This window comes from Bos mutus, chromosome 17 (assembly GCF_027580195.1).
Source record: "Bos mutus isolate GX-2022 chromosome 17, NWIPB_WYAK_1.1, whole genome shotgun sequence".
Classification (NCBI taxonomy): domain Eukaryota; kingdom Metazoa; phylum Chordata; class Mammalia; order Artiodactyla; family Bovidae; genus Bos; species Bos mutus.
Window position 1 is genome coordinate 18,210,794 of NC_091633.1, and position 20,936 is coordinate 18,231,729.

At 38.7% G+C, this 20,936-nt stretch overlaps 2 protein-coding genes across 4 annotated transcripts in view; one reads left to right on the plus strand and one right to left on the minus strand.

Annotated features, from left to right (window-relative positions):
• RAD9B (RAD9 checkpoint clamp component B) overlaps window positions 1-13,522 on the minus strand; it is a 28,499-nt gene extending 14,977 nt beyond the window's left edge. The window contains exons 1-5 of one of the 2 annotated variants that reach the window (XM_014479944.2): window positions 13,384-13,522; window positions 11,374-11,444; window positions 9,372-9,521; window positions 8,426-8,540; window positions 1,669-1,768 (exon numbers count right to left, since the gene is read on the minus strand). In XM_014479944.2, coding sequence (XP_014335430.2) covers window positions 1,669-1,768; window positions 8,426-8,540; window positions 9,372-9,521; window positions 11,374-11,444; window positions 13,384-13,420 — 473 coding nt within the window. In that variant the 5' untranslated portion in view covers window positions 13,421-13,522. Of the gene's footprint in view, window positions 1-1,668; window positions 1,769-8,425; window positions 8,541-9,371; window positions 9,522-11,373; window positions 11,447-13,117; window positions 13,280-13,383 lie in introns of those variants that run through there. The other variant, XM_005901218.3, reaches the window with a different exon arrangement.
• Window positions 13,523-13,574: 52 nt separating this feature from the next.
• On the plus strand, window positions 13,575-20,886 carry VPS29 (VPS29 retromer complex component). Of its 2 annotated transcripts, none has more exons than XM_005901221.3 (4): window positions 13,575-13,710; window positions 17,991-18,182; window positions 19,908-20,143; window positions 20,381-20,886. In XM_005901221.3, exons 1-4 carry the CDS (start codon window positions 13,708-13,710, stop codon window positions 20,496-20,498), a joined length of 549 nt encoding a protein of 182 aa, XP_005901283.1. In that variant the 5' UTR covers window positions 13,575-13,707; the 3' UTR covers window positions 20,499-20,886. The 2 variants fall into 2 exon arrangements, with proteins under 2 accessions (XP_005901283.1, XP_005901281.1); XM_005901219.3 differs by lacking the exon at window positions 13,575-13,710 and adding an exon at window positions 13,767-15,751.
• Window positions 20,887-20,936: the final 50 nt, after the last annotated feature.

Here is a 20,936-nt window from a genome sequence, read left to right on the forward strand (position 1 = left end):
GACAACATGAATGTGCAATTCAAAAAAGAAAAATACAAACTTCTAATAAATGTAAAAAGATGCTCAAGCTCCCTAGTAATAAAACAGACATAGTAAAGAACAACTAAAATGCCATTTTCTACCAAACAGGTTGGTAAAATTTTTGAAGATTAATCATAATCCTTTACTTGAAAGGATTCTCCTACACTTTTGGTAGGAATGTAAATTGGCACAAACTTTTCAGATAGCAATTTGCTAGTCCATATGTATGCAAATTTAAAATTTGTGTAAGCCTTTGACCCAGCAGTTTCATTTCCAGGACTCAATATGTGTTGTCGGCTTCCCAAGTGGCTCAGTGGTAAAGAATCTGCCTATTAGTGCAAGAGATGTGGGTTCAATCCCTGGGTCAGCAAGATCCACTGGAGAAGGAAATGGCACTCCATCGCAGTATTCTTGCCTGGAAAATCCCATGGACAGAGGAGCGTGGTGGGCTACAGTCTATGGGGTTGCAAAAGAACTGGACACAGCTTAGCAACTAAATGACAAAGTATGCGATACAATTTTGAAAGAGAGAAAGGTATCCATAGATACAGGGAGAGGGAAAGTTATAGACAAACTGACTATAAATAGAAGATGTAAAAAGATATACACCAAATTGTTAACAGATGTTACGCCTGCCAAGTGCAATAAATGGGGTAAGTAGAGGAGAAAGACTTTCATTTTACATCTTTGCACTTTTCTATAAATTTTAGATGCACTGCAAGGAGTATGTATTTCTTTTGTAATTTAAAAAACAGTAAGGGTGATGCTTTTGAACTGTGGTGTTGGAGAAGACTCTTGAGAGTCCCTTGGACTGCAAGGACACCCAACCAGTCCATTCTAAAGGAGATCAGCCCTGGGTGTTCTTTGGAAGGAATGATGCTAAAGCTGAAACTCCAGTACTTTGGCCACCTCATGCGAAGAGTTGACTCACTGGAAAAGACTCTGATGCTGGGAGGGATGGGGAGCAGGAGGAGAAGGGGACGACAGAAGATGAGATGGATGGATGGCATCACCGACTCGATGGATGTGAGTTTGAGTGAACTCCTGGAGTTGGTGATGGACAGGGAGGCCTGGCGTTCTGCGGTTCATGGGGTCACAAAGAGTCGGACACGACTGAGTGACTGAACTGAACTGAACTGAACTGAAGGGTAAAATATCTTTTGGCTTACAAAATAATTAATGTTTAATGCTACGGTTTAATTGAAAAATTGAATTCCCCCTCACTGACAAATATATCTCACTCATTTTCTAGGAAAAAAACAACAAACAGGGATAAAATCAATCACATAAAATCTGTTACAATTTCCTCATGCTGCCTGTTTTGAGACATACAGTGTCTTATAGAAAGCATCATATGAATGCAAAGTGTTATCAAATAATATATTTTTCTCTTAATACCACTTGATGTAGCAAGCCACTGATGGGATAGTTCTAGAACTTTCTTGGCCAATAAATGATTATTTCTACCATTAGGCAGTTATTATCTACTATTATCTTTCTTCAGGTTTCCTCTTGATCCTATAAGGTGATTTCTCCAAGTCTAATGTTAGCTTTAAAAAATGTACTTGATTTAAAAGTTCTAGGGCATTAATTCTTTACTCTGTGACCATACTATATTCAGGAAAAAAACAACAGAGAACTCATTACCTTGGCTGAATCACTAGTGTATTAGCACACATATTCTTTTGAAAAATAACTTGCAAAGGCCGACTTTCTTGAAAACACACATTATGAATCTTTTTAATACCTTAAAAATAATAAAGCAATCCATTAATAATTTTAAGTGCAAAATCAAAATTTTTAAAGACTTTTACACTTTTAAGTTCAGATTAAAATGATAAAATTAAAGTAATATTTACTATCTAGCAGGTGCACATAGGTTACAAGAAACACTAATCCTAAATGAATGTGTTTATCGCTCCCTAGTGGACACCATGTAACACGTCACACCCTCCAAACAGGCAGCAGAGTTCCCACATTCTTTTGAAATATGGGTAACTTCTTAAATTGTGTGTAAAATGGTAATGGCCCACTACCAATCATATATCTATGATTCTCTTTCAGAATTTTTCAACCAAGGCTGGTATTTCTGGATGGGACCTTTGAACATAAAACCTGAGCATTGAATCTGTATGTTCTTTCCCTGAGAGGATGAGAGGAGTGTGGAGCAGTGATAGCTATCATCCAGTGTACCCACAACTACAGTATTCATTGCACAGACATTATCTCTGATCCTCTCAATATCTCTATGGGGTAGGCACTTAATCTCAGAAGAGGAAGCTATAGCTTGAGCTTGGTTAAATGACTTCAAGGCTAAGCTGTTTTAACAAGTACAGTCAGACTTTATCTTTTTCTTTTTTTCTGAATCTAAGTTTGAACATAGAGCCCATATAATAAAATCCAGGTAGGCTACAACTTTCTACAGCATAATAATGTTACAATGAGAATCAAAATGATTCACTATAAATAGCATTTAACTTATTTTTTTAACTGAATTAATAACAGCAATATTTATTATTTTCATAAATATTTACTGAGCACTTACTGTCTGCCAGGCTGATCAATTAGTTTTTAATGATCATCAAAAATACAGTGACTCAAAATAACAAGTGTTTGTTATTTTTCACATTTCAGTTAAGTGGCTCCTCTGGTTTGGGCTGGCTTCACTGTGGCTGGATCGTTTTGAATGGCCTCACGTTCGTATCTGAGGCCTCACAGTTGGGACACTGGGACAGTTTGGATGGCTGGGGCCTCACACTACATGGTCTCCAATCTTCCAGGTGTCTACACAGGCTATGCTTATTCTCGTGTTGATGGAAATGTTCTTAGTTTAACAGTGGAAGCTGACAGGCCTCTTGAGGCCTAGGCTTGGAACTCACACATCAATTCTAGTGCATTCTACTGATATCAAAGCAAGTCCAAGGCCAGCTGAGATTTGAAGTGGGGAAACAGACTTCAGCTTTTGAAGGGAAGGCCTGCAGATAATTTATGAGTTTTTTTTTTTTTTTTGTAATCTACCACACAAGAAAGATTTGGGAGCTATGGACCAGTGAACAACTTGGACAAAAATCTTAGACCTCACAAACCTTAGATTCTAGTAAAGAGAGGTACACACTAAGAAAACAAGTATTAATGAAATAATTGGTGTATCACATAGTGGGCTTCCCAGGTGGTGCTGGCGGTAAAGAACCTGCCTGCCAATGCAGAAGAGAGACATGGGTTCAATCCCTGGGTCGGGAAGATCCCTTGGAGGAGGTCATGGCAACCCACTCCAATATTTTTCTCTGGAAAATTCCATGCACAGAGGAGCCTGGCGGGCTACAATCCATAGGGTCACACAGAGTCAGATACGACTGAAGCAATTTAGCACTCATGCACACATGTCACAAAGTAGTAAGTACACAGGAATACAAAAAAAATGGCAGAAAGGGAGCTGGGGAGTGCCAGTGGTGAGGGTAGCAATTTTAAATAGGGAGTTCAAGAAAGACCTCATGGAAAAAATGCCATTTGAGCAAAGACTGAAGGAGGTCTTCAAAAGATCAAACCATGCGCTGTCTGGAGAGGGAGCTTGCTAGGCAGAGGGGACAGCAGCCCAGCCCTTGAGGAAAAAGCATGCCTGGGACTCCTGGATCATGTGGGACCTCATAGGCTGTTGTAAAATCTTCAGCTTCTACCTTGGTACAATGGTGAGCTTTTTGAGAGTTTTGAGCTGGAGTGACATAATCTGACCTATTTTAAAGGTAGTATTGTGGCTGCTATTTTGGAAAGATATGAAGCTCACAAGTTGGCATATCTTATTTAAAAAAATATTTTCAAGTTACTTTTAGATGGATACATAATAGGATACAGTAGATGCGCAAGGCATAACATTTAAAAACTACCAAAAATAGACAATGAAAGTTAGTCACCCTCCACCTCTGACTCCTGCCACCCTAGCACCCTTTTCAGAGTAACTACTGTCACCGGTTTCTCAGGTATTCTCCAGGAACAGTCCATGCATATACAAGCACAATCATACCTCTGTAACAAATATCTGACTCAGGTGAATATTGTATTGGTATTACCAAGGATGTCCAAGTAATGCCTTATTTCTTTGTCATCCCTGAGGCTCTTTCTCTTGCTGCTTGCTTCCTTCCCCTTTTTGTTAACACAAACAAGACACTTTCAGTTTAGGCCTTTGATCATACTGCTTCCTCATAGTAGAATGCCCTCCCATTTCTGACCATTGGAAATGTACCCAGATGTGGGGCCAGCACCTGCAAGACCTTCCTTTCCTCTTCACCTTTTCTCTCCCAAGTACATCCATTGTACCCTTTTAAAACCAACTTGGTTGGGGGCTTCCCCGGTGGTCCAGTGGCGAAGAACCTGCCTGCCAATGCAGGGGACACGGGTTCAATCCCTGGTCAGGAAGATCCCACATGCCGCGGGATAGCTAAGCCAGTGCTCCACAACTGCTGAGCCTGTGCTCTATCTAGAGCCCTTGAGCTGCAACTGAGCCCTCGTGCTGCGACTACTGAAGCCCACACACCTAGAGCCTATGCTCTGCAACAAAAGAAGCCATCACTATGAGAAGCACCACAACCAGAGAGTAGCCCCTGCTCACTGCAGTTAGAGAAAACCCATGCAGCGATGAAGACCCAGCGTGCCCAAAAACAAATAAATCAATCTTTAAAAAAATAAAGTAACTTGGCCTGATGTACTTCTTCATTGCATTTTTTTCTAGCCTTCTAGTTTAATAATTTTCCGTGACAGAATGCAAATGGGATAAAAATTTAAAGTCCTGTTTACTTTGTGTCCTTTACTGACTTTTTCTAGTGCTGCACAAAGTACTGGACTATAATGAGACAAGGAATTTTCACCAGAATTTCTTCCTTCCTTAAGAAAGTCTTATTATTGAAACAACAATGAAAACAAAACAGCTGAACTAAATAGAAGGCTTAGCAGTGTTGACTTAAATTCTGGCATAAGTTCCTTATCTTCTCACAGACCAGCAACAAACAGTCTGAGGTCCAGCCACCAGTCCGTGGACCGCTTGAAGGCACTGGTCTGTACCATCTGCCCCCAGCAATGGAGTACCTGATGCTATGATAGAATCCTGCTTGCCATTTCATAACTCAATCTGCAGCTTCCTTCAGTGGCTCCAGAGAACTCTCTCAGACCTGAAGAGGCACAGCTAAGGAATAAGCATTATTTTGAGGCTCCACTTGTGGAGTTTGGAATTTCAGAGGTTAGTGGTAGCTCAAAAATCTTACAAGTCGGCCAGTGCTCCTAATTCCTTTATATTTACTGTTACCAAAGTTTAGTCATGAGTAGATCTGTAAATGCCCTGTCAAAAAATCTTAAAACCCTGAAGTGGGAATCCTGCCCTCTTGACACCACGTCATTAATATACATGTACAAATCAGGGTTTTATTTTCACTCAAATAGCCAGTGCCCCCCTCTTAGGGAATCCCCTCTCTGTTGGAGACCTGTTTTCTTGATCAGAACAGAACTTAGTAGCAGGCGCTTTAGATCAGCAGAGCATGTTCTTCAGGGACAACTCACTGACTCATTTTTAGCTACTCAGGGACTTGTACAAATGAAAATACAGAGAGTTGACAGAATTATTATTAGGCAGGTGGATATTTCATATGAATCTTGGTTCTTGATGATATAAATCAACTTTTTTCCATTAATAGATGCTAAATACTCTAAGAAATCACCATTCTGGGAACTACTTCTGGTTAGAGTCAGAGAAATTGGTCTTTTTTAGTGGCTCATATTTTCACAACTGTTTTCTATCAATGAAGAGAGCCAAATTCACTTCACTGTCCTTCACTTCTTCCCAAATTCCAAATATGTATTTCTAGCAATTTATTGGATATCTCTGCCCAGGTGATTTTTCTCAACTAAATTTGAACACTGTTTTCCTGCCAGATTACATAAATAAAATTGCAAGCATAATTTCCTGAGTACATACAGTTTGGGAAAATATAAGTATTAATATTTACCCCAATTACTATACTAGCATCTATCGCCTCTGTTCCCCTTCCTTCCTGAGCCATCCGTCCCTGTTGTGTAGCCGCCATGAGGTTTGGGAGGCACCAACTTCACTTCAAGCATCTCTTGTAGGCCCTCACTGGTATAAATCAATTGATGTAATCTTATCTCCCTTGTGATTGAATTTGGTCCAGATATGGCAATAAGCCAAGGCAATTAGAGAATGGAATTCCTGTGGTCCCCCAGGATTAGTTTAGGTTGGTCCAACCAGAGCCAAGCCAAGTACTTTTGCTCAATGCGTGTATGAGGTATAACTCTCACTCCTCTTATATGAAAGAGCAAGCATGTGGCCCCAACAGCTGCTGCTAGAAGTCACCTTATTATTAAAAGTTTATAAGAGAAGCTGGACTTAGTATAAATCACATGGAGGAATGTAGAGCTGAGAGAATTTTAAAAGGAAGGAGAAGGAGAAGCAGCTGCTGCAGCCTGGACCAAACCACCCCTCTGATCTAATTTTGAACTTTTAGCTTATATGAGCCAAAATTCCTCTTTACCGTTTTAAATCAGTTTGAGTTGGATTTTCTGGGTGTTTTTCCTTTCTTTCTGTTACTTGTAACTTAGAGCATCCTAACTCATACAATTTCCCAACAAAAGCTATTAAAAATCTACCAATCACAAATATGTATTGGACATTAATCAAGTCACTTGAGACATACTTAAGAAACTGAAAACTTAGTACTGGTGATACCTATTTGAAACTATGCCAGGTATTTATTTAAACATTGCAGAGCTATAACTTCCTATAACTCACTGAATCTTCACAAAAACCCTAGGGGCTTGTATTACTATTGTCCCCATTTTACATAAGGGAAACTGAGGCACAAAGTAAAATAATTTGTCCAGTGTCTCAGCAAGGAAGCAGCAGTCCAGGTTTCCACCCCAGACCTTGGGGCCTCCAGAGTCCATGCTCTTTATTATCATGCTATATATGTTTAACCATGCAAAATCCTATATGCAGATTACACCACCCTTATGGCAGAAAGTGAAGAGGAACTAAAAACCCTCTTGATGAAAGTGAGAGAGGAAAGTGAAAAAGTTGGCTTAAAGCTTAAAGCCAACTTTTTTTCTCAACATTCAGAAAACTAAGATCATGGCATCTGGTCCCATCACTTCATGGCAAATAGATGGGGAAACAGTGTCAGACTTTATTTTGGGGGGCTCCAAAATCACTGTAGATGGTGATTGCAGCCATGAAATTAAAAGACGCTTACTCCTTAGAAGGAAAGTTATGACCAACCTAGATAGCATATTAAAAAGCAGAGATATTACTTTGCCAACAAAGGTCCGTCTAGTCAAGGCTATGGTTTTTCCAGTGGTCATGTATGGATGTGAGAGTTGGACTGTAAAGAAAGCTGAAGAATTGATGCTTTTGAACTGTGATGTTGGAGAAGACTCTTGAGAGTCTCTTGGACTGCAAGAAGATCCAACCAGTCCATCCTAAAGGAGATCAGTCCTGGGTGTTCACTGGAAGGACTGATGCTGAGGCTGAAACTCCAATACTTTGGACCTCATGTGAAGAGTTGACTCATTGGAAAAGACCCTGATGTTGGGAGGGATTGGGGGCAGGAGGAGAAGGGGATGACAGAGGATGAGACGGCTGGATGGCATCACCAACTCAGTGCACGCGAGTTTGGGTGAACTCTGGGAGTTGGTGATGGACAGGGAGGCCTGGAGTGCTGCGATTCATGGGGTCGCAAAGAGTTGGACACGACTGAGGGACTGAACTGAACTGAACTGAACTGAAAATCCTATATGACTACAACATTTGAGTATCTATCTTGCAAGGCTGGGAGGTAGGAAATCTCTTTTACAACTTGATGTATCAGAGAGAATGAATGAAGGTCTTGGCTCCTATAATTGAGGGACTGGACTCAGAGCACTTCTAATACAAGTAGGCATTATTCTTTTTCTGTTCTTGGCAAGGAACACTGTGACCAAGGCACACTTACAGAATATCATCCAGCAGTTAGTTAATTTCAGAATAATCAACTGTTAGAGTTCAGATGAACATTTAAAAAATTGGTCTGGGGACTTCACTGGTAATCCAGTGGTTAAGACTCCATGCTCCCAATGCAGGGGGCATGGGTTTGATCCTTGGTTGGGGAAATAAGATCCTATATGGCAAAAAAAAAAAAGCCCAACTGGTCTGTACATAGGCATAGCCTGTGCCACTGATAAGCCAAAAAAAGAAAGAATTAATACCAGTCATCTCACAATACTTCTACAAAGAAAAGTACAAGAATATTTACAACCTCCCTACCATAGACTACACAAATTCTAAGCAATATTGCAGTCTGAATATTCTAAACGTGAACAATATTAACAAAAAATGCACATACTTTAAACTAGATTTAACTATACCTACCATGTCTGCAGAAGAATTGAATAACTACTTTGCACTTATCAGATCTGGTAAATATTTTGCACTTCTCCACATTTTTCTCTAGGGAATTCAGACATCTAAAGATGGGCAGAATTGACTGTAATGCAAACACATTAGATAACAGCACATACTTAACATGGTTGCTTAATTACTTTTTAAAAATCTAACAAGAGTATTTGTATTCTTTTTTTTTTAATTTTATTTTTAAACTTTACAATATTGTATTGGTTTTGCCAAATATCGAAATGAATCCGCCACATGTATACATGTGTTCCCCATCCTGAACCCTCCTCCCTCCCCATACTATCCCTCTGGGTCGTCCCAGTGCACCAGCCCCAAGCATCCAGTATCGTGCATTGAACCTGGACTGGCGACTCGTTTCATATATGATATTATACGTATTTCAATGCCATTCTCCCAAATCATCACACCCTCTCCCTCTCCCACAGAGTCCAAAAGACTGTTCTATACATCAGTGTCTCTTTTGCTGTCTCGTATACAGGGTTATTGTTACCATCTTTCTAAATTCCATATATATGCGTTAGTATACTGTATTGGTGTTTTTCTTTCTGGCTTACTTCACTCTGTATAATAGGCTCCAGTTTCATCCACCTCATTAGAACTGATTCAAATGTATTCTTTTTAATGGCTGAGTAATACTCCATTGTGTATATGAACCATAGCTTTCTTATCCATTCATCTGCTGATGGACATGTAGGTTGCTTCCATGTCCTGGCTATTATAAACAGTGCTGCGATGAACATTGGGGTACACGTGTCTCTTTCAATTCTGGTTTCCTCATATTCTTAAATGAACAGACCTGTCTTGCACGTAATTTAAACCAAGTATTAAGAACAGGATAGGTGTTATACCCTATATATTGAGCATTTCTACAACACCAGAGGAAATCAGGCCCTCTTACACTTACCTTCATTCCCAATCTGCAATTTAAATTCAATATTATGTCAGTATCATTCATTTTCACTGAGGCTGACCATTGATAATGTTGAAAAAACACAGGAGAGAAGAGGACACATCCATATGCTGACCGACAAGAATTCACAGATCTTAAAGCAAGCTAGAAAAATAAAATAACAGCCATATAGGAAAAGAAATCAGCTTTAATGGTTAATTAAAAAAAAATTCTAATATGTTTAGCATATCATTGAAATGCATTCAAGTAAACTATGGGATGTTAACTGCAGTATATGGACCACATTATACGTATGAATGTGAGAGTTGGACTGTGAAGAAGGCTGAGCGCCGAAGAATTGATGCTTTTGAACTGTGGTGTTGGAGAAGACTCTTGAGAGTCCCTTACACTGCAAGGAGATCCAACCAGTCCATTCTGAAGGAGATCAGCCCTGGGATTTCTTTGGAGGGAATGATGCTAAAGCTGAAACTCCAGTACTTTGGCCACCTCATGGGAAGAGCTGACTCATTGGAAAAGACCCTGATGTTGGGAGGGATTGGGGGCAGGAGGAGAAGGGGACGACAGAGGATGAGATGGCTGGATGGCATCACTGACTCGATGGACGTGAGTCTGAGTGAACTCCAGGAGTCGGTGGTGGACAGGGAGGCCTGGTGTGCTGCGATTCATGGGGTCGCAAAGAGCTGGACACGACTGAGCGACTGAACTGAACTGACTGATACATATGAATTATAATATTGATATAATATGAACTGCATTATACAGTGTTTTTTAAAAAATTATTTATTTTTTTGGCTGTGCTGGGTCTTCACTGCTGCATGGGCTTTTCTCTAGTAGCGGCAAGCGAGGGCTACTCTCTAGCTGGGTCAAGTGGGGGCTACTCTCTAGTTGCAGTGCGTGGACTTCTTAATGTGGTGGCTTCTCTTGTTGCGGAGCATGGGCTGTAGGGAACATGGGCTTCAGCAGTTGTAGCATGTGGACTCAGCAGTTGTGGCCTCCGGGCCTCAGTGCACAGGCTCAATAGTTACAGCACAGGGGCTTAGCTGCTCCACCGCATTTGGGATCTTCCTGGGTCAGGGATCAAACTGGTGTCTCCTGCATTGGCAGGTGGATTTGTTTACCACTGAGCCGCCAGAGAAGCCCCTTTAGAATGTGTTTGTAATTTGCATATGTATACGCATATGTGTCCATATCTATACTATACCTATAGGTTTTAGGTCTAAAATCCTGCATGTTGAATTTGTATTTTTTGTTTGTTTTGGTAACAAGAACATATTTTTAATTGCAAAAATGTAAATGCTCACAGGTACCTTAACTTCAAAGTACAAAGTGATCAAAGGCAATAATACGAAAGGTAGTAAAAAGACTGCAACAAAATGGCAGTCTTAACTTTGTCTAAGGTAAGAAATTGTTAGTCAGTCAACCATTAATACTTCCACTTGGGAATGCAGGCCCCAAACTAGCAGATCTTCTGAGTTTTCAAGAGAAGCAAGAAATTCAGATTTTTATGTGGATTCTCTCAACTACTGTTAGAAAATTATTTCAATTTTTTAAAATTGGAGGATAACTGCATTACAATATCGTATTAGTTTCTGCTGTATAACAATGTGAATCAGCTGTAAGTATACATATTCCCTTCCTTCTTGGCCTCCCTCCCACTCCCCCATCTCATTCCTCTAGGTCATCAGAGAGCACCAAATCGCACTCCCTATGTTATATTTCAATTTTTAAAAAAACAGTGCAGGCCCCACAAAACATTTCTGCAAATCATATCTAGCCTCTTGACCACCAGTTTGTGATTCTGGCTTAAATCAGTTTTGTATGATTTTTTTAAGTTTACCATGCTCTAAATGTATTCAGATATGTAAAATACAGATCAACAGTGAAAGGGATAATTACAATTTCTGGATTTCCTAGTTAACATTCAATCTGGACTGGGATCTTTAAACATCATCTTTTGTCCTTACTTGATGGTCTATGAACTAAATTTCTTACTTACACCTTTTTCAGAGGGGTCTAGCCACAGCTCATCACTAACTCTCGAGAGAGCTTGGATTGCTTTCCCAAATACTATGGAGAAAAAGAAAGATGCTGTTTACATTCTTTCAAGCAATAAAAATAAACCATAGAACTACTTCAGCATTCACAGGACTTGAGATAAATTCACAAAGAACAGTGTTTTATAGACTAATGCTACAAACTGCTTTAAGAAATACAGTATAATGGCCTTGGCAAAATTCCAGACACATAATAAGTGCTCAATAAATTCACAGATTGGGTGTATGAAATAATAAAATGCAACAAAATTCTTTCTTTCTAGATGTTAAAAATGTTGCATGGAACTACTGTGGTAAGCTAATTTCCATACTAAAGCATTTTTAAACTTGGTTTAAATGTATACCCCTTACTGCAAAAAAAAAAAGTGTGAAAACAGAGCATACAGAAAATGGTTCAAAGGGTTTTAATAACTTCACAGGTGGCAAAGTCAAAACAAGTTATAAGAGAGAAATTAGAGGCATTCAAGATATATCTCTGATGCTTGAGCATGGATCGTGCCAGATCTTGCCAGAAAACACAGTTAGATGCCCTGTCATAAAGAATAGCTAGACCTGGATGAAATACTAGTCTGATTTGGTATGACACTGTTAGTGTTCTTAAAAATTACGAATAAGTAAAAAATATATATTTAGCAAACAGATATGGGATACTATGCTTCAATAAAAAAGGATGGCTATATCAATCCATGGAAAAGTAGAAAAAAAGGAAAAATAATTCTAGAATGTAAAGTCATATTATGCTTAAAAATCAGAGTTGGGAGCATCATACTATGATTGGTCCAGTGGTTAGGACTCTGCACTAAGATCCCACAAGCCACATGGCATGCTAATAAAGAGAGGGGGGAAGAAAAGAATCAGAGCTGGAGGTGCCGGCCTCAAGCTGAGAACATAGGACGACTAGGGAAAAAAAATAAAGTGGCCCTTTTTTAACACTTCACATTCACCACTTTTTCCTGGAGCTAGCTAATGAAGACCTTTTGTTCATTCAGTTAATATTCACTGAGCCCCTAGCAGGTTCCAAGAGTATACGCCAAGGCAATGGGGGTATAGCAATGAACAAGGCAGGTTTACAGTTCCCACCCTCACAGTGCTTAGGTTCTGGAGAAAAAACAAAATTAAACAATCATACAAATTATCACTTACTGAGAACTAAGGTACACACTGCAAAAAAGAACTTTCTAGAACTCTGAAAACATGCAACAATGGGGATCTTTTTCTTTCCTTTCCTGTTCATTAATACTGGTCCATAGATGCCCTCAACACTGCGGGAGCCAGCTGCGACACAAGATGCCTTTCAACGATCATTTTCAGATTATGATCTGTAGAAAACCATTACTTTTCGAAACAGAGACTTTCTGGAGTAACTTACATGTTTAAAGTACCATTTATAATAAGGATTAGTTCTTTTACATTACCATTTGTTACTGAGCTCTTTACCCGCATTTCATTCCTACAACAAATACTATAATGAAGATGCTGTTATTATTCTCATTTCACAGATGAGGAAACTGAGCCCTGAAGGGATTCAATGGCTTGTCCCAGGTCATACTTTTAAAAATGGTAGAATTTGGAATAAAAACGAGGTTTATGCTTTTCTCATCGCTTTAAAATACTTTTAACTGTCCAAGCGTTATTTTTCCCAATTTCCCACACAGTCTTTCTCACCCCGAGTTTAAGGCCTACCCTTCCACTACCTGTCCCGGTGGTGCAACTTCATTTAATGGACATCTATGAATATAAATAATACGCATAAATAAAAGCAGATGAGCCTTCATTTGCACCTCAGAAGTTAAAAGGACCCTGGGTGAGTGGATGCTGGCTATGGCCAGGCCTTCTGTCCCTTAGGCATAAAGGCAAAGGTCAAGAAATGAGACGACGGTGGAAACGTCCCCACGCCCACAAACCCTAAGCTTTCCCTTTTTTACACAGGAAGGCAAGAAAGGCCTCTGCACCTTTCACCTGACTGCCGCTCATCACGCATTTCAGCATGGCTGCAATTCCTAAAAAGTAACGTCACATGGCACGCCTCAGAGCGAGGGCCCCAGATGTTGCCCGGATGTTGCCCGCGCTTCGAAACTTCGCGATTTTGCCCCCACCCCATTTGCCAAAGAACAACTTCGCTTTACGGCGGAGAAGGGCCCGCGCGGGCCTCCGTAGAACAGTCTCTTGCCGACCTCTCTTTTCATTGGTGTTGAACGAGGTGGGCGGGTCGCCGAGAAGTGTGAGGAAGAGAAGGCGGCGGCGATTGTGGTGACTGAGCGGAGCCCAGTGACAGGATGGTGAGTACCGCAGTTGCGACCACCGAGGCCTGCCTTTCGGCTGAGGTTCTGCGTTGTTGGGAGCCGCTGGGAGTCACTGGGCGAGGGCTTGGGTGATCCTGGAGGCCGTGACGGGCGCGACTGCGGCCTGGGCTGGTGCCTGGGGAAAGGCAAAGGAGGAAAGAGAGCGGCCACCTCTGGGTGCGGCCAGCCCGGGCCTTGCATCCCAACCCCAGGGGCCAGAGGACGTCCGAAGGCGGAAAGGGCCACTCTCAGCTGCTGCTTCTGTCACGAGACCCGCACGCCCGAGCCGGGGAAGGAGGCTTTGGGCCTGTACCTTGAGAATCCCCGAGAAAGGAGCCACGGGATCCCCTCCGTTTCCAGACGTTTCCTAGCTCTTTTCCCGCAAAAAGTACCTCCCGCTGCTTGGTAACCCACTGGTTACCACCCCCATGTGGCGAAAACTGGCTTCTCGGATGCAAAACGGGAAGAAGCGAGTAGAATTCTCTACCCATTTTAATTTGCTGTCTGGGGAAAGGGGATAATAAGTCTCCTTTCTCCCCTGAAATAACGTGAGCTGCCATTGAAATGTGGCGGTGTACCCTCAAAGGACTGGATTTGGCTTTTTTTTTTTCTTTTGGCTTTTAGAATTGCTGGAACTACTTGCTTCTTCAGGAGACTGCGACCCTTTAGAGTAGAATTCCTTAGTGGTTTTCGAACTGATTTTGTGAGTACGTATGTTCTTCTAGTTAAAGGGCCATTATTGGCGGTCAAGAGGAGTTTGGGAAGCTTTACCTCATTGTCCATCGGATTGCCCCGGACCGGCCCATCACCCCCATACCCCCAATAAGTCGGTACCCCTAAGACCTTCCTACGTGAAAACTTGGGAGCTGCTGCTGGAGAGGCCTAATAGCTGTAATCAGATTTTCAAAGTGCCCTTGATTTTCTGAAAAGTTAAGAACGGTTTGAAAAGGAGCTCTGATGATCTTGGTTTTTGTTGATAAAAAGGGACTCCTCTCTGTGATGAACATCCAGTGCATTTTTAAGATAAATCATGATTCTATAACAAGCAACCTTTAAGGTGCCTTATAAACGTGACATTCGTGGTCTGTGGTTCTTTAGTTCTTTGTATATGTTAGAGACTCTAATCTCACGATTTTTGCTTCTAAACAGACTCCAGATTAGAGTAGTCCAGTTAGCATTAATTTTGAGACATCTTATCGCAGGGAGAAGATGAAATTTCCTGACATGATTTAAGTATTCATGTTTCTGAGTTTTTTTTAGGTAGATTTTCAGGGTAGTTGTACTGAAGTATCACTTTTCATGTGAAATAGAACTGGGCAAGGTTTAGAGCATTGATGGATTCTTTTACAATTAAAAGCATTTTATTTGGTAAAGAGACTAAAAATGTTTAATATTCAGCAGTATCCAGAGTCTGTGGGTGACAAATTTAGGTGTGGGGAAAAGTCCAGTTTTAGCTGGAGGAGGGTGTTTGCTTCTATCATCCAGTATCTGGTGACTTGATGATGTATTCATAGTGCTGTGTTAGATCTTCTGTACAAAATAATGACCTAGCTGCAGCATAATTTTCCAACTACTAGAATTTTAAACATGAGAATTAAAATCAATGTATTTAAAGAATAATTAAGCCTAAAGAATCCAGAAAATGTTAGCTTTCATTTAAGCTTATCGTTGGTGAATTTTCCAAATTGTTTTGTAAAATTCTAAACAGAACAACAAAACAAAAGGGATAGGCGTCAAAGTGGAGAGTGAGATTAAGAAAATTAGAAAAGATTGTAAATGTGTGTGTGTGTGTGGTATTTAATAGTACAGCAAATGGTTCTTTTGGTATTGTTTTGAGCAAAGCTGATTTTTAACATTTTCTTTCATAACACTCAGAAATCATTAACAATTGTTTGCTTATTCATTTGATGAGTTTTTTGTTCTTTTTTGGTTTGTTTCTTTTCGTTGCTTTCTTTTAACATTGGTCATGTTTCACCCTTTTTTTTTTCATTCCCCTGTCTGCAATCAACTTCTTCATTCCACTAAGGCTGGGCACAGAGTAAGTTTCTTCTCTTAGCTCCTACTAACAGTGGTGGTGGGGTGGCTGATTACTGGGATTTCACCCTTTTACAGTCTATCAAATAGCAAGTAACCAAATTTTCTGTGCTTTGATTAGATTGGTTCTTTATTTGAATTTAACAAGACTGCCATTTCCAGAATCTTTTGCCATCTTAAAAGACTCTATGTAATCTATGTCTAACCTGCACTGTCAAAGTGTGGAATTTGGGCAAAGACGCTGCTCAAAGTATGACATTTGTTATGTGATACTTTTCCCCATATAACTTCATTAGCTGCAGGAAACCAGAGTCCTAGTAAGGATCCTTATTAATCTGAGATAATTTCTTTGTGGCCTTTCATTGTTACATCTTTAAACTGCTAATAGTGTAGGTACACTTGGGCATAATCTACAGTACATTATATGATTCAGGTTATTGATCATTATAAAGTATCACATTTTATGAATGTTCGTTCAGCCACACTCAGGTTGAACAGCTCATTCATGATTAGTCCCAAACATTTTCAACCTGTTACAGTCATATACCCTTAATTTATGAGTTTGAGGTTCTTTTTTTTCCTTTTAATATAGAAATTTGTTTTTTTACCTTTTTCTTAAATGCCAGCTTCCCACATTAACTATGCACTTCAATCCATATCTGAAGGGATCCCCCTCTAAAGATGAAGATTGTTCTATCTGCAGGTACTTTTGTATTGATTACCACTGAGGGTGGAAGCTATGTGGTGGTTTTTAGTTCTATAGATGTTTTGTCCACTGAGATCTGGATTGAAACAATATAAGTCATTGAGCAAATACCAGCTGAAACTACTCTTTGTAAAGAAGCTTATTTAATAATTTCTTTTAAAGTGCACAGGTTTTGTTACCTTGTGTTACTTTGGTTACTGTATGTTCTGTTGACATTTTCTTTTGTTTGTGATCATTTTGATACTTGTTGCAAGATGAATCAAGCTTATTGTGGTAATAATTTTAACTTTACACCTTTCGATTAATTTTAATTTACAAAGTCTGTGGTGGCCAAACTTTTCTGTTTATCTTGTTTAAGACAGTTAATATTTTCTTTGGTAACATCAAGGAATAGTCATACCTTCTTTGAAACCAGTCAAAGGGCTTCTACATTTATGGATGGGACGTCTGTGTGGGAAGACATCCTGTTGTAGAAAGAAGGTGCCTATACTGTCTATGGCCATACCACCCTGATCTCATCTGAAGGTGCTTATACTAATCCACGTGGAGAAATTGATTCTGTTGCCCTCCCTTTGGAGGGCAGATAACTATTTTTATATGACCTTTTTGACAATATTCTGTTAAATGATGTATACATGTCGAATCTTGAAATTTTAAAATTAAAAATTTACAGAATTGAGGTTTTTTAAATTCTTTTGTATTTATGTGCAGAATTTGTTTTTATCATCTGAGATTGTGTTCCAACTCTAAACCACCTCCTGCTGAATTATCATTTATTTGGTTGATCTTCCTTTCTTTTTTTAATGCTCTAATGTACATGAAAATTGTGATTTGTCATTTTAAGTTTGGGAACTAAACTGAGGATATATAGGCAGTTTAATCCAGACAAAAATATGACAGGATTTCTAACAATGAAAGAAAGAGAGGATAGCAAAGATTACAATTCAAAAGCACGTTTGTCCTACTGAAACTCTTTGAGGCATAGGCTGTTTTTATTTTTCTGTAATGTATAGTTAATATTTTAAGTAACAAATACTGTAAATTTTGGCTACTCTTCCTCCAAATAGTTGTCAACATAGTAAATTATAGAATTAACTTTTTTCTCTATCATAATTTTAACCATTCTTTTTATTAATGTCCCTGGAATCAATATGTTTTACATTTAAAACTGCAGAAATATGAATTACCATATCAGATTCCATAGGGCTCAGTAGTGTATTTTTCATTTTTCAGTTTTTTTATGGAGTTTAATTTTATAGGTCTCTAAATGAATTACTTTAGAAAGCTTGGTTTTATTCTCAGTAAGTAGAATGGTTACTTGTATTGTGTGCACACCTATCTATGACCAAAATAAACTAAGATTGATTTAGAATCACATGTATTGTTAAAATGTTCATGATAGGAACTGTGTGAATAAGTTCTGCTCTTTGGGGTTCTGAAGTCTCTGATTAATTTAAAAGAGGAGTTATGGGAGGAGAATATCTTATTTTGAAATCATGTTTAACATTACACCTTTTCTCACCTTGACACTTTAAAGTTGGTGTTGGTATTAGGAGACCTGCACATCCCACATCGGTGCAACAGTTTGCCAGCTAAGTTCAAAAAGCTGCTGGTGCCAGGGAAGATTCAGCACATTCTCTGCACTGGAAACCTTTGCACCAAAGAGAGTTATGACTATCTCAAGACTCTGGCTGGCGATGTCCATATTGTGAGAGGAGACTTCGATGAGGTGATGTACTTCGCTTTGCCTTCCCAAATACTTCCTTTTTTTTTTTTTTTTTCTGTTGCGTTGACTATATATTCATGAAATATTTCCTTTTCTTGATTCTTATATATGCATAAGCTTTATTTTTTAGACCAGAGTTGCTCAACTGTTAAGGTCTTTTTTTTTTCCCTAGTGTTCCAGTGAAAAAGTATGCAGAGTTTGAAAATGGCTGATTTTAGACTGCTTATTAAACGTTACATACTTGTTCTAACTGAATTGATAACGGTTTTGTTACTATTTTTTGTAGTGTTATCATTTAGAATGCAAAGGTTTTGTTAGGAATTTAACTGCCACCACCTCCGCTACCCATTCTAGGCCACCATATCACTTTACTGTGTCCAACTTCCTGATTCTACCTCCGTAGTTTGATTGCTTCCTCCATAGTTTGTTCTCCAAGTAGCAGCCAGAGTGACCTTTTATAGGTGAAGTAAGATCACATCACTTCTCTGCTAAAAATCCTACCATGGTTCCCAGTCTCAAGGGTTAACTATAAAGAGGCATGAAGGAGTTGTGAGGAGCGGGTAGACTGTTTTGTATCTTGATTGTGGCAGCACCACTATATGTATTTGTCAAAACTCCTTGAGTTGTATACCAGAAAGAGTAATTTTCCTGTATGGAAGTTATATCTCCATAAATCTTGCCTTAGAGAAAAAATAAGGAGTTCTAAAGTTCCAACTTTGCCTATTAATTAATACTGAGATTTTAGGCAAGCTATATCCTCTTAGTTCCCTACTATGTAAATAAGATTGGAATAGATGATTTTTAAGACCCCTGCCAGTGTTAACACTGTATGATCAAGCTTAGTAAACTTGACTCTAGTGTGAAATTTTTATTTTGTATTTCTGGAAATAGAAGATTTTTCATAAATTATTTAACTTCACTGGTGCTCCTTTTTTTGCAGTTAAGTTTGAATAAACTAGAGTTGGCATGAAGGTAGGATGAGAGTTGGGGGTGATGAAATAGGAAAGGGCAGACATCTTGTCAACAGAGTATAGGTTTGGATTATTAAAAATATATTAGGAGTTCTGTTTGTGATATGCTAGTTTCAGCAGCAAGAATTAAATTTTTTTTTTGCTTCTAATTTGATAATAAATTCACCAACCCTGGAGCCATATTTCCAGGGTTTAGATCTTGGCTTAAACAGTTAATCAACTGTGACCTTAGGCAAGCTATGTTAACCTCTCTGTGCCTTATTTTCCTCATCCATAAAGTGGAGGTCAAAATGAAACCTACCTCTCAGGGTTGTTTGTAAGTATTACATAGGTTGACATTTATAACCTCTTAGAAGAGTGCCTGGTTCATACTAAGTGCTATGTAAGTGTTAACTATCATTACTATTCTAAGCCATTAACTATTAAAGCCTGGGATGTAATTTCAACACATCCTAGCTTACAGATCATATTCCTTGGATTCTTAGAGGAAACACAAATTTGGGGGAATTACTCTGTAAAGAACTCATAGTCTATAAAAATAAACTCAATAAAGAGATTGTGTGATAAATTCCAGTTCTCCTGAAGGAAGTTATGTTTTGAGCAGTTACAGCCTTAGATTGCGAAGAAATCAGATATTGAACAGATTTGTTGGTTGTGGAGCACTGTTTCAAAACACCCATATGAGATTTAATATTTAAAAGTTATTTATAAACATCAGTATCTCTAAAATATTTTTTATGTCTATTTCGTATTTTAGAATCTGAATTATCCAGAGCAGAAAGTTGTGACTGTTGGGCAGTTCAAAATTGGTTTGATCCATGGACATCAAGTTATTCCATGGGGAGATATGGCCAGCCTAGCCCTATTGCAGAGGCAGTTTGATGTGGACATTCTTATTTCAGGACATACACATAAATTTGAAGCATTTGAGCATGAAAATAAATTCTACATTAATCCAGGTTCTGCCACTGGAGCATATAATGCCTTGGAAACGTGAGTAGTATGCAATTTTGGGGTTTTATAAAGTTAATAATTGAACATGTGACATTTCGTAAAAGATAAATGTGATTATTTAAATACAGCCTCTGTGGCAGTATTCTGTTGGTGATTATCTTTAATATGTCTAACAACCAGATTTCTCCTTGAATCCCAATTGTCATCCTAAGTTGAAATTTATAATGCTATGGCTTTTTAATACAAAACAATGACATTATTTATATTTTCTTCCAGAAACATTATTCCTTCATTTGTGTTGATGGATATCCAGGCTTCTACAGTTGTCACTTATGTGTATCAGCTAATTGGAGATGATGTGAAAGTAGAACGAATTGAATACAAAAAATCTTAAAGCCAGGCCTGTCCTGTTGATTTTTCTGCTGGGCTTTTTTTTTTTTTTTCCATTCCCCTGTTCAACTCAAGTAATTAAACATTTAAGAGCCACAAAATTGTATCACTTTTATAATATTTTGCAGTAAAATATATCATCTTCTGTTAATACAGTGTTGGAGCTTCTTGTAAACTGTAAGATTATATTTAGTTTAAGTGTATGATTTCTATGAAAAAATGTTTACCACACAGTAAATGGTCACACGTTAAGAAAAATTTATCCTTGTAAATATCTTCATAGTTGATATTTGGAACTTTATTACCAAACTAGTGCATGAAGAGGAAGAACCTAGACTTTCTTGTATACATTTTTCTCTTCTCCAGTAATAAACAGTTACCTTTCATTTATACTTTGTTGGTTAAACTGTGTTTTAATTTTTAAAAATCATGAAAATAAGAG

Bases quoted from the DNA above. Each gene is read 5' to 3' on its own strand.
- VPS29 (XM_005901219.3), top strand. From the start codon at position 15,680: ATGTTTCACCCTTTTTTTTTTCATTCCCCTGTCTGCAATCAACTTCTT. The intron at 15,752-17,990 runs GTAAGTTTCTTC...GACACTTTAAAG, and splicing joins CCACTAAGGCTGGGCACAGA to TTGGTGTTGGTATTAGGAGA. The intron at 18,183-19,907 runs GTGATGTACTTC...TTCGTATTTTAG, and splicing joins TGAGAGGAGACTTCGATGAG to AATCTGAATTATCCAGAGCA.